Here is a 19,829-nt window from a genome sequence, read left to right on the forward strand (position 1 = left end):
CATCAGCAGCTTTCTCATATGTGGAACCAAAAGGTAAACCCTGGGCCTGGCAGTCAAGTCAGAAATCAAGCATAGACCATCAAGCTTTTTAGGCTCCCCCACGTTCCTGGTATTCTCGAGGTACAAGATCGTCATAGAAACTTAAATGATGCAAGCCTGGCGTCATGTTGATGAAAACTGCTTGCGACAAACCCTTGCCCATGTAGCGACACATCATACATCTACTCCGTACATTCTGATTGCGGGTTACTAAGTTTCTGTTCCATGGTTCAATCGAAAACAGTCCGATGACCTGGCTCAAAGCAGCCAACCGGATGTGGCGCATGGACCTTGACCAAGGCCCATAGTTGCGTGTTCAAAGTCAATATCGCGGGTCTGTGCAACACCCCAGCACCCCATGACAATGGCAGGCGTTAGTAGTGTCCGTTAGAGTTCTATAAGCGACAATACCAGCCCTAATAGGTTGTGCCAGTTTGCTGGGCTGTTGTGTCACTGACCTGGTTTGACTCAAATATGTCTTGGAGCTGTGCTATATAAAGAGTGATCCATGGTGAGTGTTCTCACTCGAGAAATAGAAAGGTCTACTTGTACTCTCTGAGTTTGTTGAATTATTCTTGATATCCTGTCTACTTCTCTTGAGTTGAGAACTTCTCAAAGAGCCTCAGCCCCATTTACGAAATTCCTGGTCATTAAAACGTAACCACTTCGGTCCAGATTTGAAGCAAAAGTCATTCCATAGACCCCCTCAAGCAACATGCCTCTAGCTAAGCATATCGATCCTGATACCATCATCAATCAACTCCGTACCAGCAGTGCACATTCCCATCGCCATCATCTTCACAGCCAGAATATTAATGCAACTCTGACTCCATACTCATCACGGTACAATGCTCAAGATGAAATCTCCAAATTCAAGATTCCCCAAAACGGGGCTCCAGTTAGTCTCCACTCACTCACCCATCCCCCTTTTCCATAACGAAATGCAACTCGTCAAGCGAAGCAGAAACTTACTTTGATACACTTCTCTCCTCTAGGCAGAAGCCGTTCATCAAATGCTCAAGGATGAACTTGATTTGGACGGTCGACCAAATCTCAATCTGGCCTCCTTCGTCGGCACATACATGGAGCGTGAGGCCGAGGCACTGATGATTGAAAATATTAGCAAAAACATGTCGGACGCGGACGAGTACCCGGCCATGATGGCAATGCACCAAAGATGTGTCAGTATCATCGCACACCTCTGGGGTGTGCAGAAGGGAGAGACAGCGGTAGGAACCGCCACGACTGGGTCGTCTGAGGCCATTCATCTTGGTGGCCTGGCCATGAAACGTCGCTGGCAGGAAAAGAGGATTGCCGAGGGAAAGGACACCTCCAAACCCAACATCATCATGGGCGCCAATGCCCAAGTCGCCCTTGAAAAGTTTGCCCGCTACTTTGAAGTGGAGGCGAGGATCCTCCCCGTCAGCAAGAAAAGCAGCTATCGCTTGGATCCTGAATTGGTCAAGGAGAACATAGACGAGAACACAATTGGCGTCTTTGTGATCCTGGGCAGTACATATACTGGTAAGTCGTGCATGTCACAAACTTCCACTCTGTTTGTCGTTGATGCAAGAATTCTGACTCTTTTTTGGTATCTAGGCCATTATGAACCTGTCTGGGAAATCAACGACATCCTCGACGCCTATGAGAAGAAGACAGGCCACGACATCCCAATCCACGTTGATGCAGCTTCAGGTGGGTTCATTGCACCATTCACCAAAGCGCACGCAGGAGGCCACAAATGGGATTTCGAATGCAAGCGGGTGAAATCAATCAACACCAGCGGGCACAAATTTGGTCTGGTCTATGCTGGGGTTGGCTGGATCATCTGGCGAGACGAGAAGTACCTGCCAAAGCATCTTATCTTTGAATTGCATTACCTAGGTGGCACCGAGGAGTCTTACACACTCAACTTCTCCCGTCCTGGCGCCCAGATCATCGCACAGTACTACAACCTCATCCATCTTGGGTACAATGGGTTCCAGGCGATTATGGAGAATGCCTTGCGTAATGCCCGCCTCTTGAGCAAATCGCTGGAAGCTACTGGTTGGTACCAGTGTGTGAGCGACATACATCGACCAAAAGGCCAGTTTGAATACCAAGGCAAACTCGAGCATGAACCCGAAGGTGAAGGTGTCAGTTCAGCGGATTTCAACGCTGGATTACCCGTCGTCGCCTTTCATTTCACCCAGAAATTCAAGGACGAGTATCCCCATGTCAAGCAGGAGTCTGTCAGCACCTTACTCAGGGTTAAGCAGTATATCATCCCAAGTGAGTCAACCACGAGCGTTCCTTACGAACCTTTTCAATACTTTCTTGAATCTTTTGTTTGCCGAAAGCACTAGCTAACTAATTGCCTCGAAAGACTATCCCCTGCCGCCCAATGAAGAAAAACAAGAGATTCTGCGTGTGGTCGTTCGCGAGAGTATGAGCCTGGATCTTTTGGACCGTCTGATCAGCGATATCATCGCCGTGACTCAATCATTGATGGAATCGGATGTATTTGACCTCCAGGCGTTGCAGAACTCGGCCACATCTATCGAGCAGTCGCATGGCTCCAAGGGAGTTTCGGCAAAACATCGTCATAGGCATGGCAGCGCGAGACCAAGAGAGGAGGGTGTGTACAGGGCCGTATGTTAGACTAGTCGAGAGATGTCAGTGGTGTTGTATCCCATGCCAGTTCGAACATGTCTCACCGCTGTAACAACTCTCCCTCCTGCCGCAAAACGGGTCCTTCTGGAAAAGATAAAGAAGATGCACTGCGCCATCTGTCGTGGTGCTTAGATGACCAATGCATTGGCGGCAAAAGGAAAAAAGAGCAACTCAATGATTGGACTGCCGTTTGCCTTTGGCGAAAATGTCATGTCATGACCCCTGAAGAAATAATTAGCCAATGTGTTCATACAACCCATCTTTGTTCAACTCACTCTGTACGAGGTTGTCGTCAACACATCGCCTCAATGTTTGACTTAGTTCAGGCTCTGTCTCAATTGCCTCAGTTCATTATTGGGGGCAAGCATCTCTGCAATTTCGCCAGCAGCTCGAATCTGCGCGAGCCAGTTCTTCATTACATCCACTTGTTGCTGACCGCCTTCCTCAACACAGGTAGCTTTAACTAGAGCTGGGTCAATGACCTTAACTCGCTGAGTGGCGTGGCGTCCCGTCACGCTTGAGTCTCCTGGGGCTCTAGCTTGCGGGGGAGGATCGCCGTTATATTTGGCGTACAACAATCTCGCCCGAGCATTTTTAAACAGAGCAACTTTGTGAAGGTTGATATCGCCACCATAGTCTTCCACCGCATGTTCGAATGCTCGGACGAGAGTCATCTTACTCCACCCGAAGTGGTTAGCCTTCACCAGAAGATTCGCGACAAAAGCGTTGTCGTCGATGTTGTGTTCGAGTTGCAAGAGCTCCGAGGTGCCCTTGCGAATCATTTCGTTGATTCGTACTAGTGCTTCTTCCCGTCCACCGTTGCGCTTGATTTCAATCGATCTGATCATCTCCCAGGAGATCGATCGAGTGGGAACTCCAAGGAGAGCCAGGAAACATATCTTGCTGCTAGTATCGTCTCCAATGAGAGAAGCGAGTGTTGTATGGCCCTTGCCAGGGTATCCCTTGAGGAAGTCAATGATCTGCGGAACCGATACCTTTTTCGCAAGGTGGGCGGAAGACGACTCCATCGTTGAGATCTGTTCTAGATACAACTTTGACAGGGATTGAGAATGAATTGAAGGAAGGGATAGCAGTCGATCTATCTATGCGTGACAGAGACGAAAGTGTGAGAGTGGCACAAGAGAGACCATGAGCACGCCTGGAAGAATCCGAAACTGTGGTGTGAAAAGGTAGGAGAATTGTGGTTTGGCACAATAAGACGACCTTCGACATGTGACGAGGAACGGGGTGAGCGGTGTTGAACAGTGTGAAGGACCACAGAGCCACTCAGAGCATGAGATTCTTTGCGTTATGTTATGCGTGAGACGGCGCGACAATGTTGTCGTCGACTCATATTCACGGAGTCTCTTGAGACACTAATGTCTCCTTGGCGGTGACTTTATGGTGGTGTCGTCGAGGTCAAGTGAAGCGGTGCCAATTTTCGCGGCTCCCAGTTTTCTGCCATATATACTAGGTAACTAGACTCATGGTTCCTGAGTCCTTCCAGAGTCTTTCGGCTTGAATATCGGGCAAGGGTCATTGCTGTGCTGACGAGAGATAATGTCGTGAAATTCTCAAACGGTCTTCGATAGAGAGGGGAGAGAGATGTAGTGGTAGAGCGCGGCCCTGAGCATCGGCCAGGCAGCTCCTTTCCGTCCTGTTGGAACGCTCATCTCTCCCGCTAAGTGGAAGTAGCCTTCTCACAATGGATTCTTCACACAAAGCTGCGTGCGATAGGAGATTTTGATTCATGTGTTGAGTAACCCATTCACTTCTCTAGGACTGTTGGTGTGAAACTCGTCAGGTGGGTCCAACGTCTTCCCACAAGGCTCGCTGCGATAGGAATTGACCAATCACGTGAGTCATGCTCCACGTGACTGAGTATCCAGCCAAGTCAATGGGTGGTGTCTTTGGGTTTCTGTTGCTCACTGGTGACTGGAGTTTGGATTCTCTTGTCGTCATTGTGAGTGCTCTTGTTGATCTTTGCCGGCATTGCTCTACTTTCGTGAGGGTCTGACACTTGTCGTTTTCGGTTCTGAGGCGGGTCGGGTGCTGGCCCCTTTGGGGGTTCAGCATGGGCATGTTGATCTCGTAGCCCAGCGGCGGCATTGAGGTGGTGTTTGGTCGCGCGATCCATGCGGCAGCTGCGGCACGTGGGTCATGGATCACGCGACTGCATGAAAGAAATATATAGGGATATATATATATACACACAACAAAGAGAGTGGAAAACAGAAAACAGATCTTAAGAGGACATCCGACAGGATGGCCGTCAACATTGTTAAGTGGACAACAACCAAGTGTCACCACATTCGATGACTGTAACGTTATTCACCTTTCAAGAAGCATGACTCTCTCAAGTAGATACGACCAGTCACTTATCCATAAAAATGATAGTAGTGAATGAATGTTGGCATACCGAGACGAGGCTACAGATGAAAGGAGATGTCTTATCACGTGACCATTTGAACTGTTGACATATCACGTGGCTGAGGCCCGCTCATTTCAACTATCGTAGAACACTACGCTTCACTTCACGCATTTGTGTCCAGCATTCGCAACTCACCTGAGAACAGTACCTTTTCCATGACCGCTATCGACATTCAGACTTAAGTTGATGCCCCGCATATGGTCTGAAACTCGACGTTGGTTCTTCCTCGAAAAGTAATCAATGTTGTCATTTTGACGAAAGACACCCTAGTCTTGGATGGTGCCTTCCAGACTTGAACACTGGTAGCCGCTGCTTCTACCACCTACAGGACAAAGCCGCTATTGACATCTTATAAGTACGAGCATGACCTCGAAGCTTTGACACAATTTGCTCAAGATACCAATATTGGCTCTAGACGCTTCCCGACTAGCAGCAGAAATGTCATCCCAGTCATCGCTCCCGCAAAGACCGTCGTCTCGCCTCTCAGCCGCACAGGTAGACCAATCCGCAGTACGAAATGATACCTCAACGCCGGAGGAGGCGAATTCGAACGATGAAGAGGCTGAAGGCGACTTGCCGATGAGTATGACCGCAAGTGTCATCTTGACCAATCTGCCGAAAGACGCGAGCGAAGCATTAAGCCTTGTGGACGAGCTCGATAATTTCAAAGGTACGTTGGGATCTTGTTGCATTTTTCCATTCACGTATCTCAAATCGAGGCGCCGATGTGTCCGAAAAAACAGTAGCATAGTTCGGAGTGATGGCCAACCTGCTGACACCTGTTATTTTTCTCTGGGAACAGTATCGGTGCGCTTCCAACCAATCGGATCAGCGCCAATCTTAAAGCAGAAGGTCTTTAAGATTAGTGCATCATCACGATTCAGCGTGGTGTTGAACTTCTTACGCAAAAAGGTCGGGACCAAGGATGGTGATGGGCTGTTTCTGTATGTCAACAACGTGTTTGCTCCTGGGCTAGATGAGGGAGTCGGCAATTTATACAGGGTGAGGACTGATTCCTCCTACAGTGCCGCTAGGTAGCAACGGTCAGGCTAACATTGATGTATAATTTAGTGTTTCAAAGTCGACGACCAATTGATTGTGAGCTATGCTACAACGCCCGCTTTTGGTTGAGACTACACCGCATCCTGTGATGGACGACTCCCTGCAAATGCATCTAGCAATGCATAACACACGCTAAGGAACGCTATGACTGAGTTGATTGAATGGCCGCTCGGAACGCTTCCGTCACTTTCGCATCGCTCTTGTACACATGCTGGGGCCCAGGGTATGAGCGATCAGACACTTCATCCTTGTATTGTTTGATGGCAGCCAGACCGCTCTCCCACATGGAGCCATACTTTTTAACAAATTTTGGCATAAAAGCGTCAGGGGGTCGAATGCCAATCATGTCGATTTGCACCAAGACCTGACCACTGGTCTTGTTGCCAGCACCGATGCCAATGGTGGGGATCTTCAGAGCGTTGGTGACTTCCTCAGCAATCTCAGAGGGGACGCATTCGAGGACGACAGCAAAAGCACCAGCATCTTCCACAGCCTTGGCGTCCCTGAGTAGAGCCATGGCTTTGTCCAGAGTGTTGCCTTGAACCTTGAAACCGCCCAAAGCATGCTGCCTTTGTGGGGTGAGGCCGATATGTGCAACGAGGGGTATTCCTGCGGTGGTGATCTTCTTGATGGCGGGGGCCATCTCAGCGCCTCCTTCGAGCTTGACGCTCTGCATGCGACCCTCTTTTACCATACGAATGGCGCTAGTAAGAGCCTGTTCGGGAGATATCTCGTAGGAACCCATAGGGAGGTCACCGACGGTGAAGGACCGGTTGACGGCTCTGCTCACAGCCCGTGCGGACATGATCATCTCGTCGAGTGTCACCTCGGAGGTATCTGGCATACCAAGAGAGACCATGGCGAGCGAGTCACCAACCAAAATCATGTCCATGCCCGCTTCTTGAGCGATCAGAGCTGAGGGGAAATTATGGGCGGTCAACATGGTGATTGGGGACTTTTCTTGGTGCATTTTCTGCAGGGTCTGAATGGTGGTAGGCTTTTGGCCACGGGCGGCAAGGGACGGCGACGAGGGAGCATGTGAGCTGAACCTTGTCTGTTGCCGTTGTGAACGTGGTAATGAGGCTGTGAGGGAGGTAGTGATGGGGGAGGATCGGTGTAAACATGATCGTGTGAGGGAGGGTATCCGCGTGACGCAGGACGAATGTGCCATCTTGTTAGCCCGGACTGTTGTGAGATTTGGAGGAAAGGGAAGGTCGAGGAGAAAGGAAATTGGATTTGAGAAGTCTGTGAGGCATGTCTCTTTGTTATTTGGGCGATCAGACGAAGTTTTTAAATATCGTCGTGCTGTATTGTATATGCGTAGATCTGAGATACAAGATGGAGAAGCCGGGGTGCGGTAAGTAGAATGCAGTGCAGGTCAGATCACACCCCAGGCACGAACCTCGGTCTTTAGTCCAGCGCCAGCCTTGCTCGGAGTTGGGGAATAACCGCCGAAGCAGACTGGCTGGATTTCTTTTACAGGTCCGAGGGACTCCCTTGGCAGCCTAATAATGTCTAATCGTACGCATAGTCCCGGCTACCGGATCACATATTTCATTTGGCATTGCCGCCAGGGCGAGGGAAGGGCATGCCGAAACTATCGGCCGGAGGGGCAAATCTTTCTTACATAAGGACTGCCTGGAGACCTACGAGTGAACCGAGGCTGAGGGCTCCAACATATCATTAGGTGGAGGGGAGGACGTGCAGGTGTCTTGTGACTTGACCCTTTGTCACCCAATGTATGATAGGAACTCGCAGTCATGTCATGGTAAACGAAATGCAGTATAATGATGACAGCAGATCCTTTGTTTCCTAGATGAAGCAGCTTGGCCGACTTGTGGTATTCCATTGAGCCAAACTTCGGTCGTTATTGGTAGGGTGTATTAGTGGCAGTTGACCCAGACGAGTGGTGGGCGGCGAAGCGAATTGCGTTAGCAGGTGACTGGCCGCTCTCAACCGTGGTTCCAGCGGCTGGGATGCCTTGACCAGTTTCGGGTACGCGTCAAATTGTTTATGGTTAGATGCAGGAAGGGAGCTTGGTTGACGATAGACCTGTAAAAGGCTCCAAAGAATCAAACACAACTGACTGCTCCCGAGACGGTAGGGTTTGATGCCTAAAGTCAGCGTACGAGTACTCGGACTGGTGGGGGACCGGCCACACGGGGATACTACCGGTGCTCACATAAGGTACTCACTCGTACAAGGCAATAATAGTACTAACTTGGTAGTGACCCCGTGAGTCGCGGATCCAATGACTGCCCCACGGTAGTGTCTGCAATTGGTGTGAGATTAGAGGTAAAGTCTGGGGAGTAGTAATGATACGCCCGGATCATGCCCGAGAGGGTCATTATTCTCAAGCCCACCTGACGCCCGAGGGACTTGACGCTCCTCATAGACCAAGCAGCACCCACCCGTCAGACATCATTCCAGATTCACCAAAAGGCTTGCTTGCCCTGTCTCATTGACTAACCACCGCAGCAAACCGTCCATCTTCCAACGACATTTAACATAATAGTATCCTCTCCATCCTCAAACCTGACACATACTCAACCCTCGTTCAACTTCCTCCACATCATTATTAACCTATACAGGCTCCAGTCCTTCGATATCTCTTCCGACCGCCATCCAGCAAGCCCTCGTCACTCGGTCCCAACCCCACTACCCCCAACACATTCCGGATTTAGTTGAAGGGCACCACTCTGATCGTTAAATCACTCGCATACGATCTTTCCTAAACGTCCTTGGTCAGCGTCGCGGCCCAGATCGAACTTCTGCACTTTATTTTGCCAACGGGCTATCAGATATTGAAGAGCGGTTCACCATGAGTAGCCCCAAGCGGAGGATAGAGACAGATGTGATGAAGCTCATGATGAGCGATTATGAAGTGACACTAGTCAATGACAATATGCAAGAGTTCTATGTCATTTTCAAAGGACCCACGGAAAGTAAGAGCACAGAAGATTTTCCATAATGCCAATTCTCGGGAGAGAGAGAACCGTGGTGACTGACGAGACATGGTTTACAGCACCTTTCTCGGATGGCAAATGGAAGGTCCATGTCGAGTTGCCAGATCAATATCCTTACAAGTCACCGTCAATTGGCTTTGTCAACCGAATCTTCCACCCAAACATTGATGAGTTGTACGTTGGGGTCATGGCAAGTGCTCGGACGAGGAAAGAGTTGGCTGACATGGGATTTCAGGTCCGGATCGGTGTGTCTCGACGTCATCAATCAGACGTGGTCTCCCATGTTTGACATGATTAATATCTTCGAGGTCTTCCTTCCACAACTATTGAGGTACCCCAATCCCACCGATCCTCTCAACGGAGAGGCAGCCGCTCTACTAATGAGAGAGCCTCGGAGCTACGATGCACGGGTCAAAGGTAGGTGGTGCTCTAGTCTCGTAGACGAGTTTCCGTTATACTAAGGGGACAGAATACGTTCACCAGTACGCCACCAACATCCATGACGCAGCAGATGAGGAAGAAGGTGAGACGGACGGAGAATTGAGCGAAATCGAAGATTTCAACAGTGATGGCGAGGACGAACCTGCCGGCAAACTGGAAGATGTTTAAAGTTGGAGTTCTGGAGCTAGCTCAAGTCTGATTCAACATGTTTCGGCTGTGGACTTTGAGGCACGGCGCTGGGTGCTTTGGGCCTATACTTTCAGCGTCAGGTCAATGGAATCGGAACCATATCGATTGTTGGAGTCAATTTATCTCCAGAAGCTCGTGGAGGTCTGGATGCAGGTTTTAGGGCATATTAAGGCAGCAATCAGAATCTCAAGACTTTTACTACGAATTTGTGTTGTGTCGATGAGTGGACATGGCGTGTAGAAGTAGATGTGACAGTGTGGTGTGGGTGACTATTCTTCAATCTTCCAGAGAGTGCTCGGTGCCCGGACGATTGCTCGCAGGCTCTCCAGACGCCTAAACACGCCCGAAAGTCCCTTTGGACCCTGAAAGTGACTAGCTTGGCTAAGTAGGTAGGTATTATACAAGCATCTGAGATAATGACAGCATCAGACTCATTCCTCAGACCATCAACGGGTGAAAAGGTGAAGATGTAAAACATGTAGGTACTCTGTTTGCCCTACCTCAGGTAGCTGGCATAAGCGCAGGCTTCCATGAAACACTTGGTCAGTTGTCGACATCCATATTGGAATGGGTGACATGACCACCAGTGACCTTCGTCTGAGGGGCTCGAGGGGCACCATGTCTCGTGCCAGATCACGACCTGGTCCCTCCGCTTAACTCCTCCCCACTCCCTCCGTTACGCAATTCGCGTTCCAATCGTGCATCCATCCCACTCTGGCCACCATCTGATCTCTCTTTGGTGGCTTTTGCTATCTTTATTGAGGTTCCACAATTCAAGGATTCCCAGCCACGCCTCGACTCCAGTGTGTCACTCGACTGCCACATGATGCTCTTGCCCAAGCTCGCCATCCTTGCCACCATGTAGGCAACTCATTGATTCATTCTAACCTCATGCCTAGTTTCCCTTTCTCTCACCTTTAGAATTATCATGTTTAACATTGCAGACTCAATCTCCAGATCCTCCAACAGTTTTTCTCCGTCATCCATCCTTCCAGACCTGAAACGTCTGATACCTGATCGGTAGCTGGACTCCCTCACTCACCAGCTGGATGGTCGCTGCACTGCCCACCGCTGCCACATTGTGCGCACCTCACCTTCATCCAGCCAAGTCGTGGACTCCTTCCCCCTCCTTGAATCGACACAAATCTTAGTAGTTGACCTACCACTCCCATCGCAGTGCATCTCTCGTCAATATCTGCCGCACGGCATTAAAGCCTCATGGCCCGACTAGACTCAGAATCAGAATCAGCAGCACCTCAAAGTCCCCTTTCAATCCCCCAGCTCCCACCAGAAGTCATCCTTCTCGTCTTCTCCTTCTTAGAGGTTCCCGATCTTCTGCAAATTAGTCGCACTTGTCACACGCTTCGCGCACTAGCCTGTGACCCTCTCCTCCATGCAACTCGTCTACACCAAGCATCTCAAACCCTCTCCCGTGCGCTCTCTAGGCGACCTCCCAAATCCACACTCTCTCCTCCCAATTCATGGATCTGGCTTTCCAAGACCAATGTCCTCTCGCGCCAGATTTCCAAGTCTCTTATCCGCATCCGCCTGAGTCATAATCTCGAACATCGCCCGTCACCTATCTATCTAGTAGAGCGCGCCATCCTACCCAGCACGTGTTCTACCTATTCCAGCCTAGTCTCGCCAGCACTCATACAGTCGCAACAACGCGTGCAGCGGAGAAAGCTGATGGATGGCCTGGGAAGAAAACTCAACCGGAGACCGAGTGTCAACAGTCTGGTCTCACTGAATATCATGCCAGAGGAATGTGTAAGGAAGAGTGTCAGCCCAGCGATTGTCGCCACCAGGCGGAAGGTGATTCGCGAAGGCTTGAAGGATGGCTTAAGAGCTTGGGTCGAGGGGAGAGGGATACAAGCACAGAAAAGAAAAGCCGACGAATTGGACATGGTCGAGAGGGCGACGGTCAAGACTCTCGTCAGGAGGTTCGCAGCTCAGAAGTTGGCTGTGGATATGGAGCAGAACTTAAACCATATCTCACTGGACAGGAGAAAATCTCAGGCCCGTTGGGGCAGAGAAGCCGAACTCGCCAGGATAAATGATCAAAAGAGAGAAAAGAGCGGCGCTGGGGCTTGTCTCCACCCTACCAGGGCAAATGTGCTGGGCTTGAAGAAGTTTTGGGAGAGTGTTATCCGACCACCGACTTGAGATTGCTATGAAAACTACAACTTGGGTTTCTAGGATTTTGAGATTGATGCTGATTCAGGCTCAAAAGGACTATTTCGTTCAGACTACTGCTCAAAACTCAAGCCGTGCTCCAATTCGAATGCTTTCTGGCCATCCAATTCAACCAATGGCCATCACGACGCCGCCAACACATCCTCGATCCTTCATTCGTCAGCCAATACGGACAGTCTTGAGCATCGGCACCCCGGTGTGAACTTGTTCATAACCCGGACGCCACTCGTACATCTACACTCATGCTTCTTCTTCCCGTTCTTCTTTGCCATCTTCCATCTTGACCGCGTCATCAGTGGCCTCATCCTTCTGTCCCTCCACACCAGCATCACCCTTGGGCTCGCCTTTTGGCTCCTCGGAACTAGCAACGACCTTATCATTGTCTTCATTCTCATTCGTTGGTTTCTTTTTCGCCGCTTTGAGAGGCTGTTTCGTCTTCTTTGCACTTTTGGTAACACCAGCTGGCTTCTCAGGGGAACCTGCAGAAGGGGTACTGCCAATGCCTCCGGTCATATTCAGCTTCTTTCGAAGACCTGCCCACGAAGCCTTTGCCGAATTTCCGTCCTTCAGACCAGTTGCTCCAGCCATAGCTTCGTAATTGACCTATTCTCACGGTGGAGTCAGTGACCAGTGATAATGGACATTGAGGGTAGGTAGGGAGGAGGTCATGAGATCAATGGATCTCAAACCCATTGCCGATCTCAAAATCATCGAGACCAAACATCGCAACGTACCTGGATTCTAGCATCATCCTTGAGGTTGGTAAGAGCACCGACGAGGAGTTCCATCTCTCGAGGAGTAAGTCCGTCCGCGTCCTTGGACTTGGTTGGAGTTTTGGTGGGAGTCTTCGGCGCAGCCCTGGGCTTGGCCTTGGACTTGGGAGTGGCCTTGACATCAGGCTTGGGAGTGGTGGGAGTGGCAGCGGCCACAGGTTCAGGAGAGAAATCAGCCATGTTGTTATGTGTGGAGGGAAGACAACGACAAGAATAATGACGATGGCTAGCCGTGAGAGCTGACGAGGAAAGAGTGGTGTTCTTGATGTTGTGTGTGAAGGCAAGTCAACACACAAGGAAGACGAACAGGAAGATGATGATGAGCAGCAGCAGCGAATGCTGACAATGAAAGATTCCGGCTTGCTAATGTTGATCAGTCCAGAGGATCGGCCCTGAGGGAAGTGTCAATGGCTTAAAGAGAAGAAAGGTACTTGAAGATGATACTGGAAAGATTGACTGAGATGGATGAGTTCTGGGAGAAGAACGAGGATTATATACTTATAAGGAGGTCACAATACTGGTCTTTTGCACATGCTTCTGCGGTGAGTGGCAGAATTCACCCTGCTCATCTATGTAGGTGGCTGAACGGTTATATCACGAGGTTTGGCTATTCATCAGTCACAGACTTGGCTAGAGGAGACATTTGGTTGTAACGACTTGTTCTACTCACTTTTCCTGCCGGGCTAAACAAGGATGCGGCGACTTGGACAAGGCCATTCAGCTAATAAGACAAGTCCAGCGTGTGAGAATGCGACTACATTACATTGGAATATCAAGAGGTAAAGACGTCAATATACAGAACGATCTCCAGAGACGGGGAACAAAAGAGGCTATAGCCCAATCAACGTGCGACATGAAAACGACGTTGAACGAGGTCCAAAAATCGACGCTACAAGGTGCTAGTTTCGACTTCAAATGGTGACAGTTTTGTGAAGGGCATATACAATCAATGTGCGACTTCAAGGCCTGAGGTGCGGCTCGTGCAGTAGCAAATGTAGTCTCCGTCCATGCAGGTCCATGATTTTTAGCTAGAGACATCAGGCGAAGCAGAAACTTAGCCCATTCAGGAAGAGTTGTTGGTAAGATCTTCCCAGTGTGAACTGGTAGTGGCAGCCTAGCAAATTCTCAGCCTTGTCCATTTCGGTTGCAGGAAGACCTCCAAAGCGCTGTTGCAGCTAGGCACTACACAAGCGTTGCAGCGGTCAAATCATTTGCTCAAGCGCCTCGGTGGTCAATTCAGTTTTTCAAGCTGGCTTGCGGAAGACAGTCAGGCAAGGTCTTTCTAACATCATGCAGCATTCGTCCTATAGTATGATGTTTAGCAACTGCAGGCTCATGCCACATGCCCTGCTCAGAGGCAGTATTCGTGGCGCACGTGCTGTAGCCCTCACTGACATGTTGATGACCACACGCGAGGATCTGTCCAACATTCACCATTCAATATCCGGCATTGTCCTTCCTGGTCCATAGTTTGATCATTCAAACTGGAGTGCCAGCTTGAGTCTTGGACTCGACCTCGATCTGAGCCATGTCATCACCCAATTGCCCGTCCTGCTGGTCTTCCTCTACCATTGCCAAGACGTTTTCATTCTCTTCGGCTAGTGCTTTCTTTCCGCCTTGCTTCTTACTGGCCCGTTTCTTCACTCCTGCTGGCGAACTCGACCCCTTAGCAGTTGCCTTTTTGGCCGTTGGTCTGTCCCTGTTGAACAATTTGTTCTTGATTGGAGTCCAGACTGCACACGCGGTGTTTGCATTCTTCAATCCTGTAACGGTAGCCATCTTCTCGTAGTCGATCTAGGTTTCAGATCTGGTTAGCTGGTGTTTTCACAAGCATTGCAAGGTAGCTACTGCGAACCCAGGTTTGGGAACGCGAACGTGGCTCACCTCAAGCTTAGCATTGCCTCTCAGACTCTGAAGTGCTACCACAAGATACTCGAGGTCTCGGGCGGTGAGATCGGATTTCTTTGGCGAAGACATTATTGTGGATGTCTGATTTGGACGTCGACCGCTGTGGAAGTCGGCAAAAGTCGTGGAGTGAAGCTTTGGTGTAGACGTCTCTTGATGCCTGCACTGGCACTTGGTCTTGGGAAACAGATGAAATGAATCGGAACGATGGACGAAGGAGACAGGTGTTGGTACAGAGGAGATGAATTGTCTGAATAAATATCCTCGAGACTCTGATCTACATGTGATAGATCGGCCCAGTCTGAAGGCGCCTACCTGCACGTGGCTGGGCGCCGCCTAATGAAAAGACAGTCATAGTAGTACAGTTGAGACTATGTCGTTGTGAGAGCCCGTCATATCAAGTGATCAGGTTCGTACTTTTCATTATGGCGAAAAAGAGTCTGGCAGGGAATTGAGGCGGCATCATAGAAATATTCAACAAACCTTTTCACTAGGGTCAGGAGCATGATCCTCTAGTCGATCACTAAATAGAATAGCTGCGATCTATTTCAATTATAAGGTCATTCAGTACTATCCATTGGAACTTGATACATTTATAAATATAGGAGTGATAGGTAGTATCTTTCGACTAGAGAAGGTACGAAGTGGTTGTCCTGCCAACAGATTAACCCCACAGTTCTGCACCTTCCGGAGTTTTTGCGTCACTTCTCACTTTAGGAAGGCGCCACCAAGGAACCCATATCCTCTGGCGTCATTCATCCTCTGTGTTAACACCGCTTGACCAGTGTTACACCACGCAACCTATACGCGTGTCGCTGGATTACGGCACTAAACACCTCTTTTATTCTTTCCTTTGGCCTCAGCATCGACATGGTACGAGAGCGAGAGCCTGCCCGCCATCCTCTTGCGCCTTCAATGGGTAATTCCGCTCCGCCTGCGAAGCCTCTGGAACATGACAAGCAGAAGACTCAAGATCCTTTACCCGACCTCGCACCGCAGTTTGGTCAACCTAGTGCTCTTGGACTGTCGCCTCAACCGTATTCTAGGACGCAACCTCTTGTTCGACCCGGCCCCAACCCTTCTACGACCCGACAGGTCAGTGGAAACCATGGCGACAAATACTCAAACCTCTTCGTCCCTTCAAAGAAACCCGTTCACCGACCCGAGTTGCACAAGCCGCACCTAGTCGCGAATCCCCTTCAAGCCTTTCGAGACATCCGTCCAGGTCAACCCCAATCGACGAACCCAACGGCCTCTCGCCGGCAGCTTGATGATGACGAAGATGAAGTTTTCAAGATCGCAATACCTACAAACAACTACCCTTCCTGGCAGCACAAGCCTGTTCCTCACCAAAAATTTTCTGCCCCATTCTCGACAAACCCTTACATCAAACCTAAACCACCGGCGGATATGACAAGGGACACTTCAAACGAGCTTCCGGGATGGAAAGATTCTCGCCAAGACGATTTCTTCTCGTCCACAGATCCCTTTACTTACATGGACGCAGGCAAAGCCAATGAAAATATCAAAGCTCTTCTCGAGGGTGCATTCGAGGATGAAGACGACAAACCCCGGACAAGACGGAAAAAGAAAGCCTTGGACCAGAAGCTAGATGATTTAACCGCCAAGATGGAAGGCATGTCTGTTAAGAACCAAGTCCAGCCCAACAAAGAGGAAGAGGAGGAAGAAGAAGAAGAAGAAGAGGGGGAGGAGGATGTTGATGATGGTGCTATCCCCGGACTTACAGTCAAGCTACTCCCCCATCAGATTGACGGCGTCAACTGGATGCGAGACAAGGAAACTGGTACCAAGAAAACCCGTGGAGTCTTACCCAAGGGCGGTATTCTGGCCGATGACATGGGCCTCGGCAAGACTATACAGTCAATTGCATTGATTCTCTCAAATCGCAGACCCACGACCGAACAACTTGCCGAGACGAAGAAGAAGCTACCTGAAGGCATCAGTCATGGAACCTTGGTGGTGGCTCCCCTGGCCCTCATCAAGCAGTGGGAAGGGGAACTCAAAGATCGTGTTGAGACCACCCATGCCTTGAAAGTCTGCGTCCACCATGGACCCGGCAGAACGAAGAATTTCAATGACCTGAAAAAATATGATGTCGTCATCACCACATATCAGACATTGTCATCAGAACATGCCGGCTCGGAAGGGTCTCAAAAGGTCGGTTGTTTCGGTGTACACTGGTTCAGAGTGATTCTTGATGAAGCACATTCCATCAAGAACAGAAACGCCAAAGCTACAAAGGCCGCGTGTGCTCTGCGCTCTGAGTATAGATGGTGTCTCAGTGGCACACCTATGCAGAACAATCTGGACGAGCTGCAAAGTCTCATCCACTTCCTCCAAATCAAGCCATATGACGACCTCAACACTTGGCGTGAGCAGATCACAAAACCAATGAACAACGGCAAAGGCGGCCTTGCCCTTCGACGCTTGCAGGTCTACCTCAAGGCATTCATGAAGCGACGGACAAAAGACATTCTCAAACAGGATGGGGCCTTGAGGTCAGGCAAAGGCAGCGGATCCGCCGATAAGGGCAAGGACCCTGGGTTCAAGATTGTGGCTCGCACAGTGGAAAAGGTCGAGGCTGAATTTACCGAACAAGAGCGTGGATTTTACCAGCGCTTAGAGTCACGAACCGACAAGAGCCTTGAAATGATGATGGCAGGAAACAAAATGAGCTACGCCTCGGCCCTGGTTCTACTGATGCGACTCAGACAAGCTTGCAATCACCCCAAACTGACTGGCAGCGATCTGTCCAACGAGAAAGATGCGTTTACGGGGAGCCAGACACCAAGTCGCCGAAAGGGCAGCACGGATGACGACATGGACTCGATCGCCAATATGCTTGGTGGGCTTAGTGTTCAAACCAAGAGATGCGATGTGTGTCAGATTGAGCTTTCGGGTCTGGAAGCTGCAAATGGTGCTATTCGGTGCATGGAATGTGAGGAAGACCTCGACAAGCAGAGCGCTGATGTCAAAGCAAAGAAGTCCAATCGCCAGAAGCATGCGAAGAAAGAGAACAAGGGTATTTCTCATCAGCGTAAGCAAGCTCGTCGGATTGTCGTAGACAGCGACGACGATGAGGATGATGATGATGACGACACAAACGAGGTGACGAGCGACGAAGATGAGAACACATCGTCAGAAGATGAAGACGATTCATCAACTTCCGAACACAATCTCCTCCAGTCCACCAAGATCAGACACTTGATTCAAATTCTCAAATCGGACGCGCACAACAACAAATACATTGTCTTTTCATTCTTTACCTCGATGCTGGACCTGATCGAACCATTCCTTAGATCCAACCGCATTCGTTTCGTTCGGTATGACGGCAAGATGCGCAATGACGCCCGCGAGGCAAGCTTGAACTCTCTTCGATCCGACCCCTCAACCAGAGTTTTGCTTTGTTCGCTCCGGGCTGGATCTCTTGGTCTCAATCTGACGGCGGCATCTCGTGTTGTGATCCTCGAACCGTTTTGGAATCCGTTTGTGGAGGAGCAAGCGATCGATCGGGTCCATCGGTTGAACCAGACGACGGACGTCAAGGTGTACAAATTGACCATCAAAGATACAGTCGAAGCTCGGATTCTGGAGTTACAAGACAAGAAACGAGAGCTCGCGAATGCTACGATTGAGGGCCGCAAGGGAGCCATGAAGTTGACACTTCAAGACATGCTCAAATTGTTTGGACGTGACGCGGAGCGTGAACATCGTGTTGAAGTTCCTGCAGTTCAAAAGGTCAATGGCAGGCCACAAGAAATGTTCAGACATCAAAGTGCGGCTTCGGCTGCTGCGCAGGCTCCTGACAACCGATCCTCCACGCACTCAGCGTCGACATCTAGATCCTCGACAATTTCCGGTCAAGGGGCTAGTGGCCATAGTGGCTCGAATCGTCCCCGTGAAAAGATACGAATCAGCGATCCGAACAAGGTGGTGCGGAAGGAGCACGAAGTCTATGGACGAAGATGGTGAGGGTGACGTGGAAACGGGACGAAGGAAGGGTCTTGACGATGGGCATGAGCTACCATCCAAGGGCTCTTGTCACATTTCTCAGTTTTTTGGACGAGTACAAATGTAGAAGGCTATGTGGTGTTTTGAATAAGATGCTGGGGCTTCAGACGATGACGATAGACTGGGTCCAATGCCATGTGGTATAATAAAAGTCAAGGTATGCATGGTGGTTGTGGGGGAGTCAACTACTAGGTACTGTCAGTATCGATTGTTGTCACCTCCATTGCATGAGACGCTAAAGGTTGGATTTGAGGAGTGCAGGAAGGATGTTGGCTACGCGTCTGCTTCTACAGCTTGAATTAATACGGGATCTGGAAGTCATCAAGCTGACGAGTTGCATACGCATACGCATACTCGTAGACATAGATTGAAACCAGGCGACTCAGGTCCAGGTGGCTTTTGTGTTTTGTGTTCTGTGGCCAATCATGGTTGCTTGTTATGTGACTTAAAGTACCGGGTTGCACTTGCCCCCTGTGGAGTGGCAGGCACGAGGAATGAGGAAAGGAAGGAAGGAGAGACTACAGCCTCGGCCCTGGGCCCTGCAGCCGCAGGCAGCCATGGAGAAAAAAAACGTGGCAGCCACAAACCACGCGTCTTGCCGAAGGAACCCCATTCAACCAACCAAGCAACCAACCACCTAGCCCACCCTTGTTGAAGCCTATAACTGTACTTGGTCAACTCCGGGCTTGAGGTGGTTGGTGGGATTTTGGTTACGAGATAAGATGTCATAATTGAATGACGGGCCTTTCATCTTGAGCCAAACACTTGAAAGTTCCAACTAATGCGGAATCAAGAGACACAAGAGGATAGATAGGTAGGTTCAACCAATTTGCGGATCCAGTTTTCGGGAAAATGGACACGGGAGTTCGGGTTTCCATTTATAAAAGCAAACCAGCAGACCAGCACAGGACAAGCAACGACCCATCAACGATGCCGAGCATGCCTGATACCTGCATCATTGTGGAGGCGGTCTCGAGTTGATGGAGAGCGACCTACCTTGCAGGACGAGATGCCGAAGCCCCGAGTGCTGCAAGGAGGGACTCTCTGGTCTGTCACTTAATGGTCTACACCTGCATACATGATTGTGCACACAGCTCTGGGATCGCGATCGACTGCATGACGCGGAGCACCCAAGATGTACGT

General features: G+C 49.9%; 7 protein-coding genes across 10 annotated transcripts; 5 read left to right on the forward strand and 2 right to left on the reverse strand.

The window, feature by feature from the left end:
* The first annotated feature begins 574 nt into the window (after positions 1-574).
* PV10_06470 (glutamate decarboxylase) lies at positions 575-2,960 on the forward strand. The gene is made up of 4 exons (XM_016371266.1): positions 575-937; positions 1,035-1,563; positions 1,639-2,310; positions 2,405-2,960. Exons 1-4 carry the CDS (start codon positions 755-757, stop codon positions 2,677-2,679), a joined length of 1,659 nt encoding a protein of 552 aa, XP_016223559.1. The 5' UTR covers positions 575-754; the 3' UTR covers positions 2,680-2,960.
* Positions 2,961-5,240: 2,280 nt separating this feature from the next.
* On the forward strand, positions 5,241-7,578 carry PV10_06471. Of its 3 annotated transcripts, none has more exons than XM_016371269.1 (4): positions 5,241-5,477; positions 5,538-5,792; positions 5,925-6,124; positions 6,194-7,578. In XM_016371269.1, the coding sequence occupies exons 2-4, from the start codon at positions 5,561-5,563 to the stop codon at positions 6,251-6,253; spliced, it is 492 nt and encodes a 163-aa protein (XP_016223562.1). In that variant the 5' UTR covers positions 5,241-5,477; positions 5,538-5,560; the 3' UTR covers positions 6,254-7,578. The 3 variants fall into 3 exon arrangements, with proteins under 3 accessions (XP_016223562.1, XP_016223561.1, XP_016223560.1); XM_016371268.1 differs by having other exon boundaries at positions 5,241-5,424; positions 5,479-5,792; XM_016371267.1 differs by having other exon boundaries at positions 5,241-5,792.
* PV10_06472 (3-methyl-2-oxobutanoate hydroxymethyltransferase) lies at positions 6,170-7,438 on the reverse strand. The gene has a single exon (XM_016371270.1). The coding sequence runs from the start codon at positions 7,353-7,355 to the stop codon at positions 6,327-6,329; it is 1,029 nt and encodes a 342-aa protein (XP_016223563.1). The 5' UTR covers positions 7,356-7,438; the 3' UTR covers positions 6,170-6,326.
* A 969-nt stretch (positions 7,579-8,547) lies between the features above and the next one.
* Positions 8,548-9,985, forward strand: PV10_06473. 2 transcript variants are annotated; one of them, XM_016371271.1, is made up of 4 exons: positions 8,548-9,129; positions 9,210-9,324; positions 9,386-9,567; positions 9,620-9,985. In XM_016371271.1, the coding sequence occupies exons 1-4, from the start codon at positions 9,006-9,008 to the stop codon at positions 9,757-9,759; spliced, it is 561 nt and encodes a 186-aa protein (XP_016223564.1). In that variant the 5' UTR covers positions 8,548-9,005; the 3' UTR covers positions 9,760-9,985. The 2 variants fall into 2 exon arrangements, with proteins under 2 accessions (XP_016223564.1, XP_016223565.1); XM_016371272.1 differs by having other exon boundaries at positions 8,548-9,324.
* A 650-nt stretch (positions 9,986-10,635) lies between these two features.
* PV10_06474 (uncharacterized protein) lies at positions 10,636-13,714 on the forward strand. Its single transcript, XM_016371273.1, has one exon. The coding sequence runs from the start codon at positions 10,999-11,001 to the stop codon at positions 11,944-11,946; it is 948 nt and encodes a 315-aa protein (XP_016223566.1). The 5' UTR covers positions 10,636-10,998; the 3' UTR covers positions 11,947-13,714.
* Positions 12,217-12,929, reverse strand: PV10_06475 (uncharacterized protein; the record flags this gene model as incomplete). The annotated part of the gene is made up of 2 exons (XM_016371274.1): positions 12,217-12,579; positions 12,711-12,929. 2 exons carry the CDS (start codon positions 12,927-12,929, stop codon positions 12,217-12,219), a joined length of 582 nt encoding a protein of 193 aa, XP_016223567.1.
* A 1,810-nt stretch (positions 13,715-15,524) lies between the features above and the next one.
* On the forward strand, positions 15,525-19,023 carry PV10_06476 (uncharacterized protein; the record flags this gene model as incomplete). Its single annotated transcript, XM_016371275.1, has 1 exon — positions 15,525-19,023. The coding sequence occupies one exon, from the start codon at positions 15,525-15,527 to the stop codon at positions 18,645-18,647; it is 3,123 nt and encodes a 1,040-aa protein (XP_016223568.1). The 3' UTR covers positions 18,648-19,023.
* Positions 19,024-19,829: the final 806 nt, after the last annotated feature.

This window comes from Exophiala mesophila (assembly GCF_000836275.1).
Source record: "Exophiala mesophila strain CBS 40295 unplaced genomic scaffold supercont1.4, whole genome shotgun sequence".
Taxonomy (NCBI): Eukaryota; Fungi; Ascomycota; class Eurotiomycetes; order Chaetothyriales; family Herpotrichiellaceae; genus Exophiala; species Exophiala mesophila.

Coding starts and splice junctions, on each gene's coding strand:
- PV10_06470 (XM_016371266.1), top strand. CDS start 755: ATGCCTCTAGCTAAGCATATCGATCCTGATACCATCATCAATCAACTC. Junction 1,564..1,638: donor CCTGGGCAGTACATATACTG/GTAAGTCGTGCA, acceptor TTTGGTATCTAG/GCCATTATGAACCTGTCTGG. Junction 2,311..2,404: donor TAAGCAGTATATCATCCCAA/GTGAGTCAACCA, acceptor TTGCCTCGAAAG/ACTATCCCCTGCCGCCCAAT.
- PV10_06474 (XM_016371273.1), top strand. CDS start 10,999: ATGGCCCGACTAGACTCAGAATCAGAATCAGCAGCACCTCAAAGTCCC.
- PV10_06471 (XM_016371267.1), top strand. CDS start 5,561: ATGTCATCCCAGTCATCGCTCCCGCAAAGACCGTCGTCTCGCCTCTCA. Junction 5,793..5,924: donor CGAGCTCGATAATTTCAAAG/GTACGTTGGGAT, acceptor CTCTGGGAACAG/TATCGGTGCGCTTCCAACCA. Junction 6,125..6,193: donor GAGTCGGCAATTTATACAGG/GTGAGGACTGAT, acceptor TGTATAATTTAG/TGTTTCAAAGTCGACGACCA.
- PV10_06473 (XM_016371271.1), top strand. CDS start 9,006: ATGAGTAGCCCCAAGCGGAGGATAGAGACAGATGTGATGAAGCTCATG. Junction 9,130..9,209: donor TTTCAAAGGACCCACGGAAA/GTAAGAGCACAG, acceptor CATGGTTTACAG/CACCTTTCTCGGATGGCAAA. Junction 9,325..9,385: donor CACCCAAACATTGATGAGTT/GTACGTTGGGGT, acceptor ATGGGATTTCAG/GTCCGGATCGGTGTGTCTCG.
- PV10_06472 (XM_016371270.1), bottom strand. CDS start 7,355: ATGGCACATTCGTCCTGCGTCACGCGGATACCCTCCCTCACACGATCA.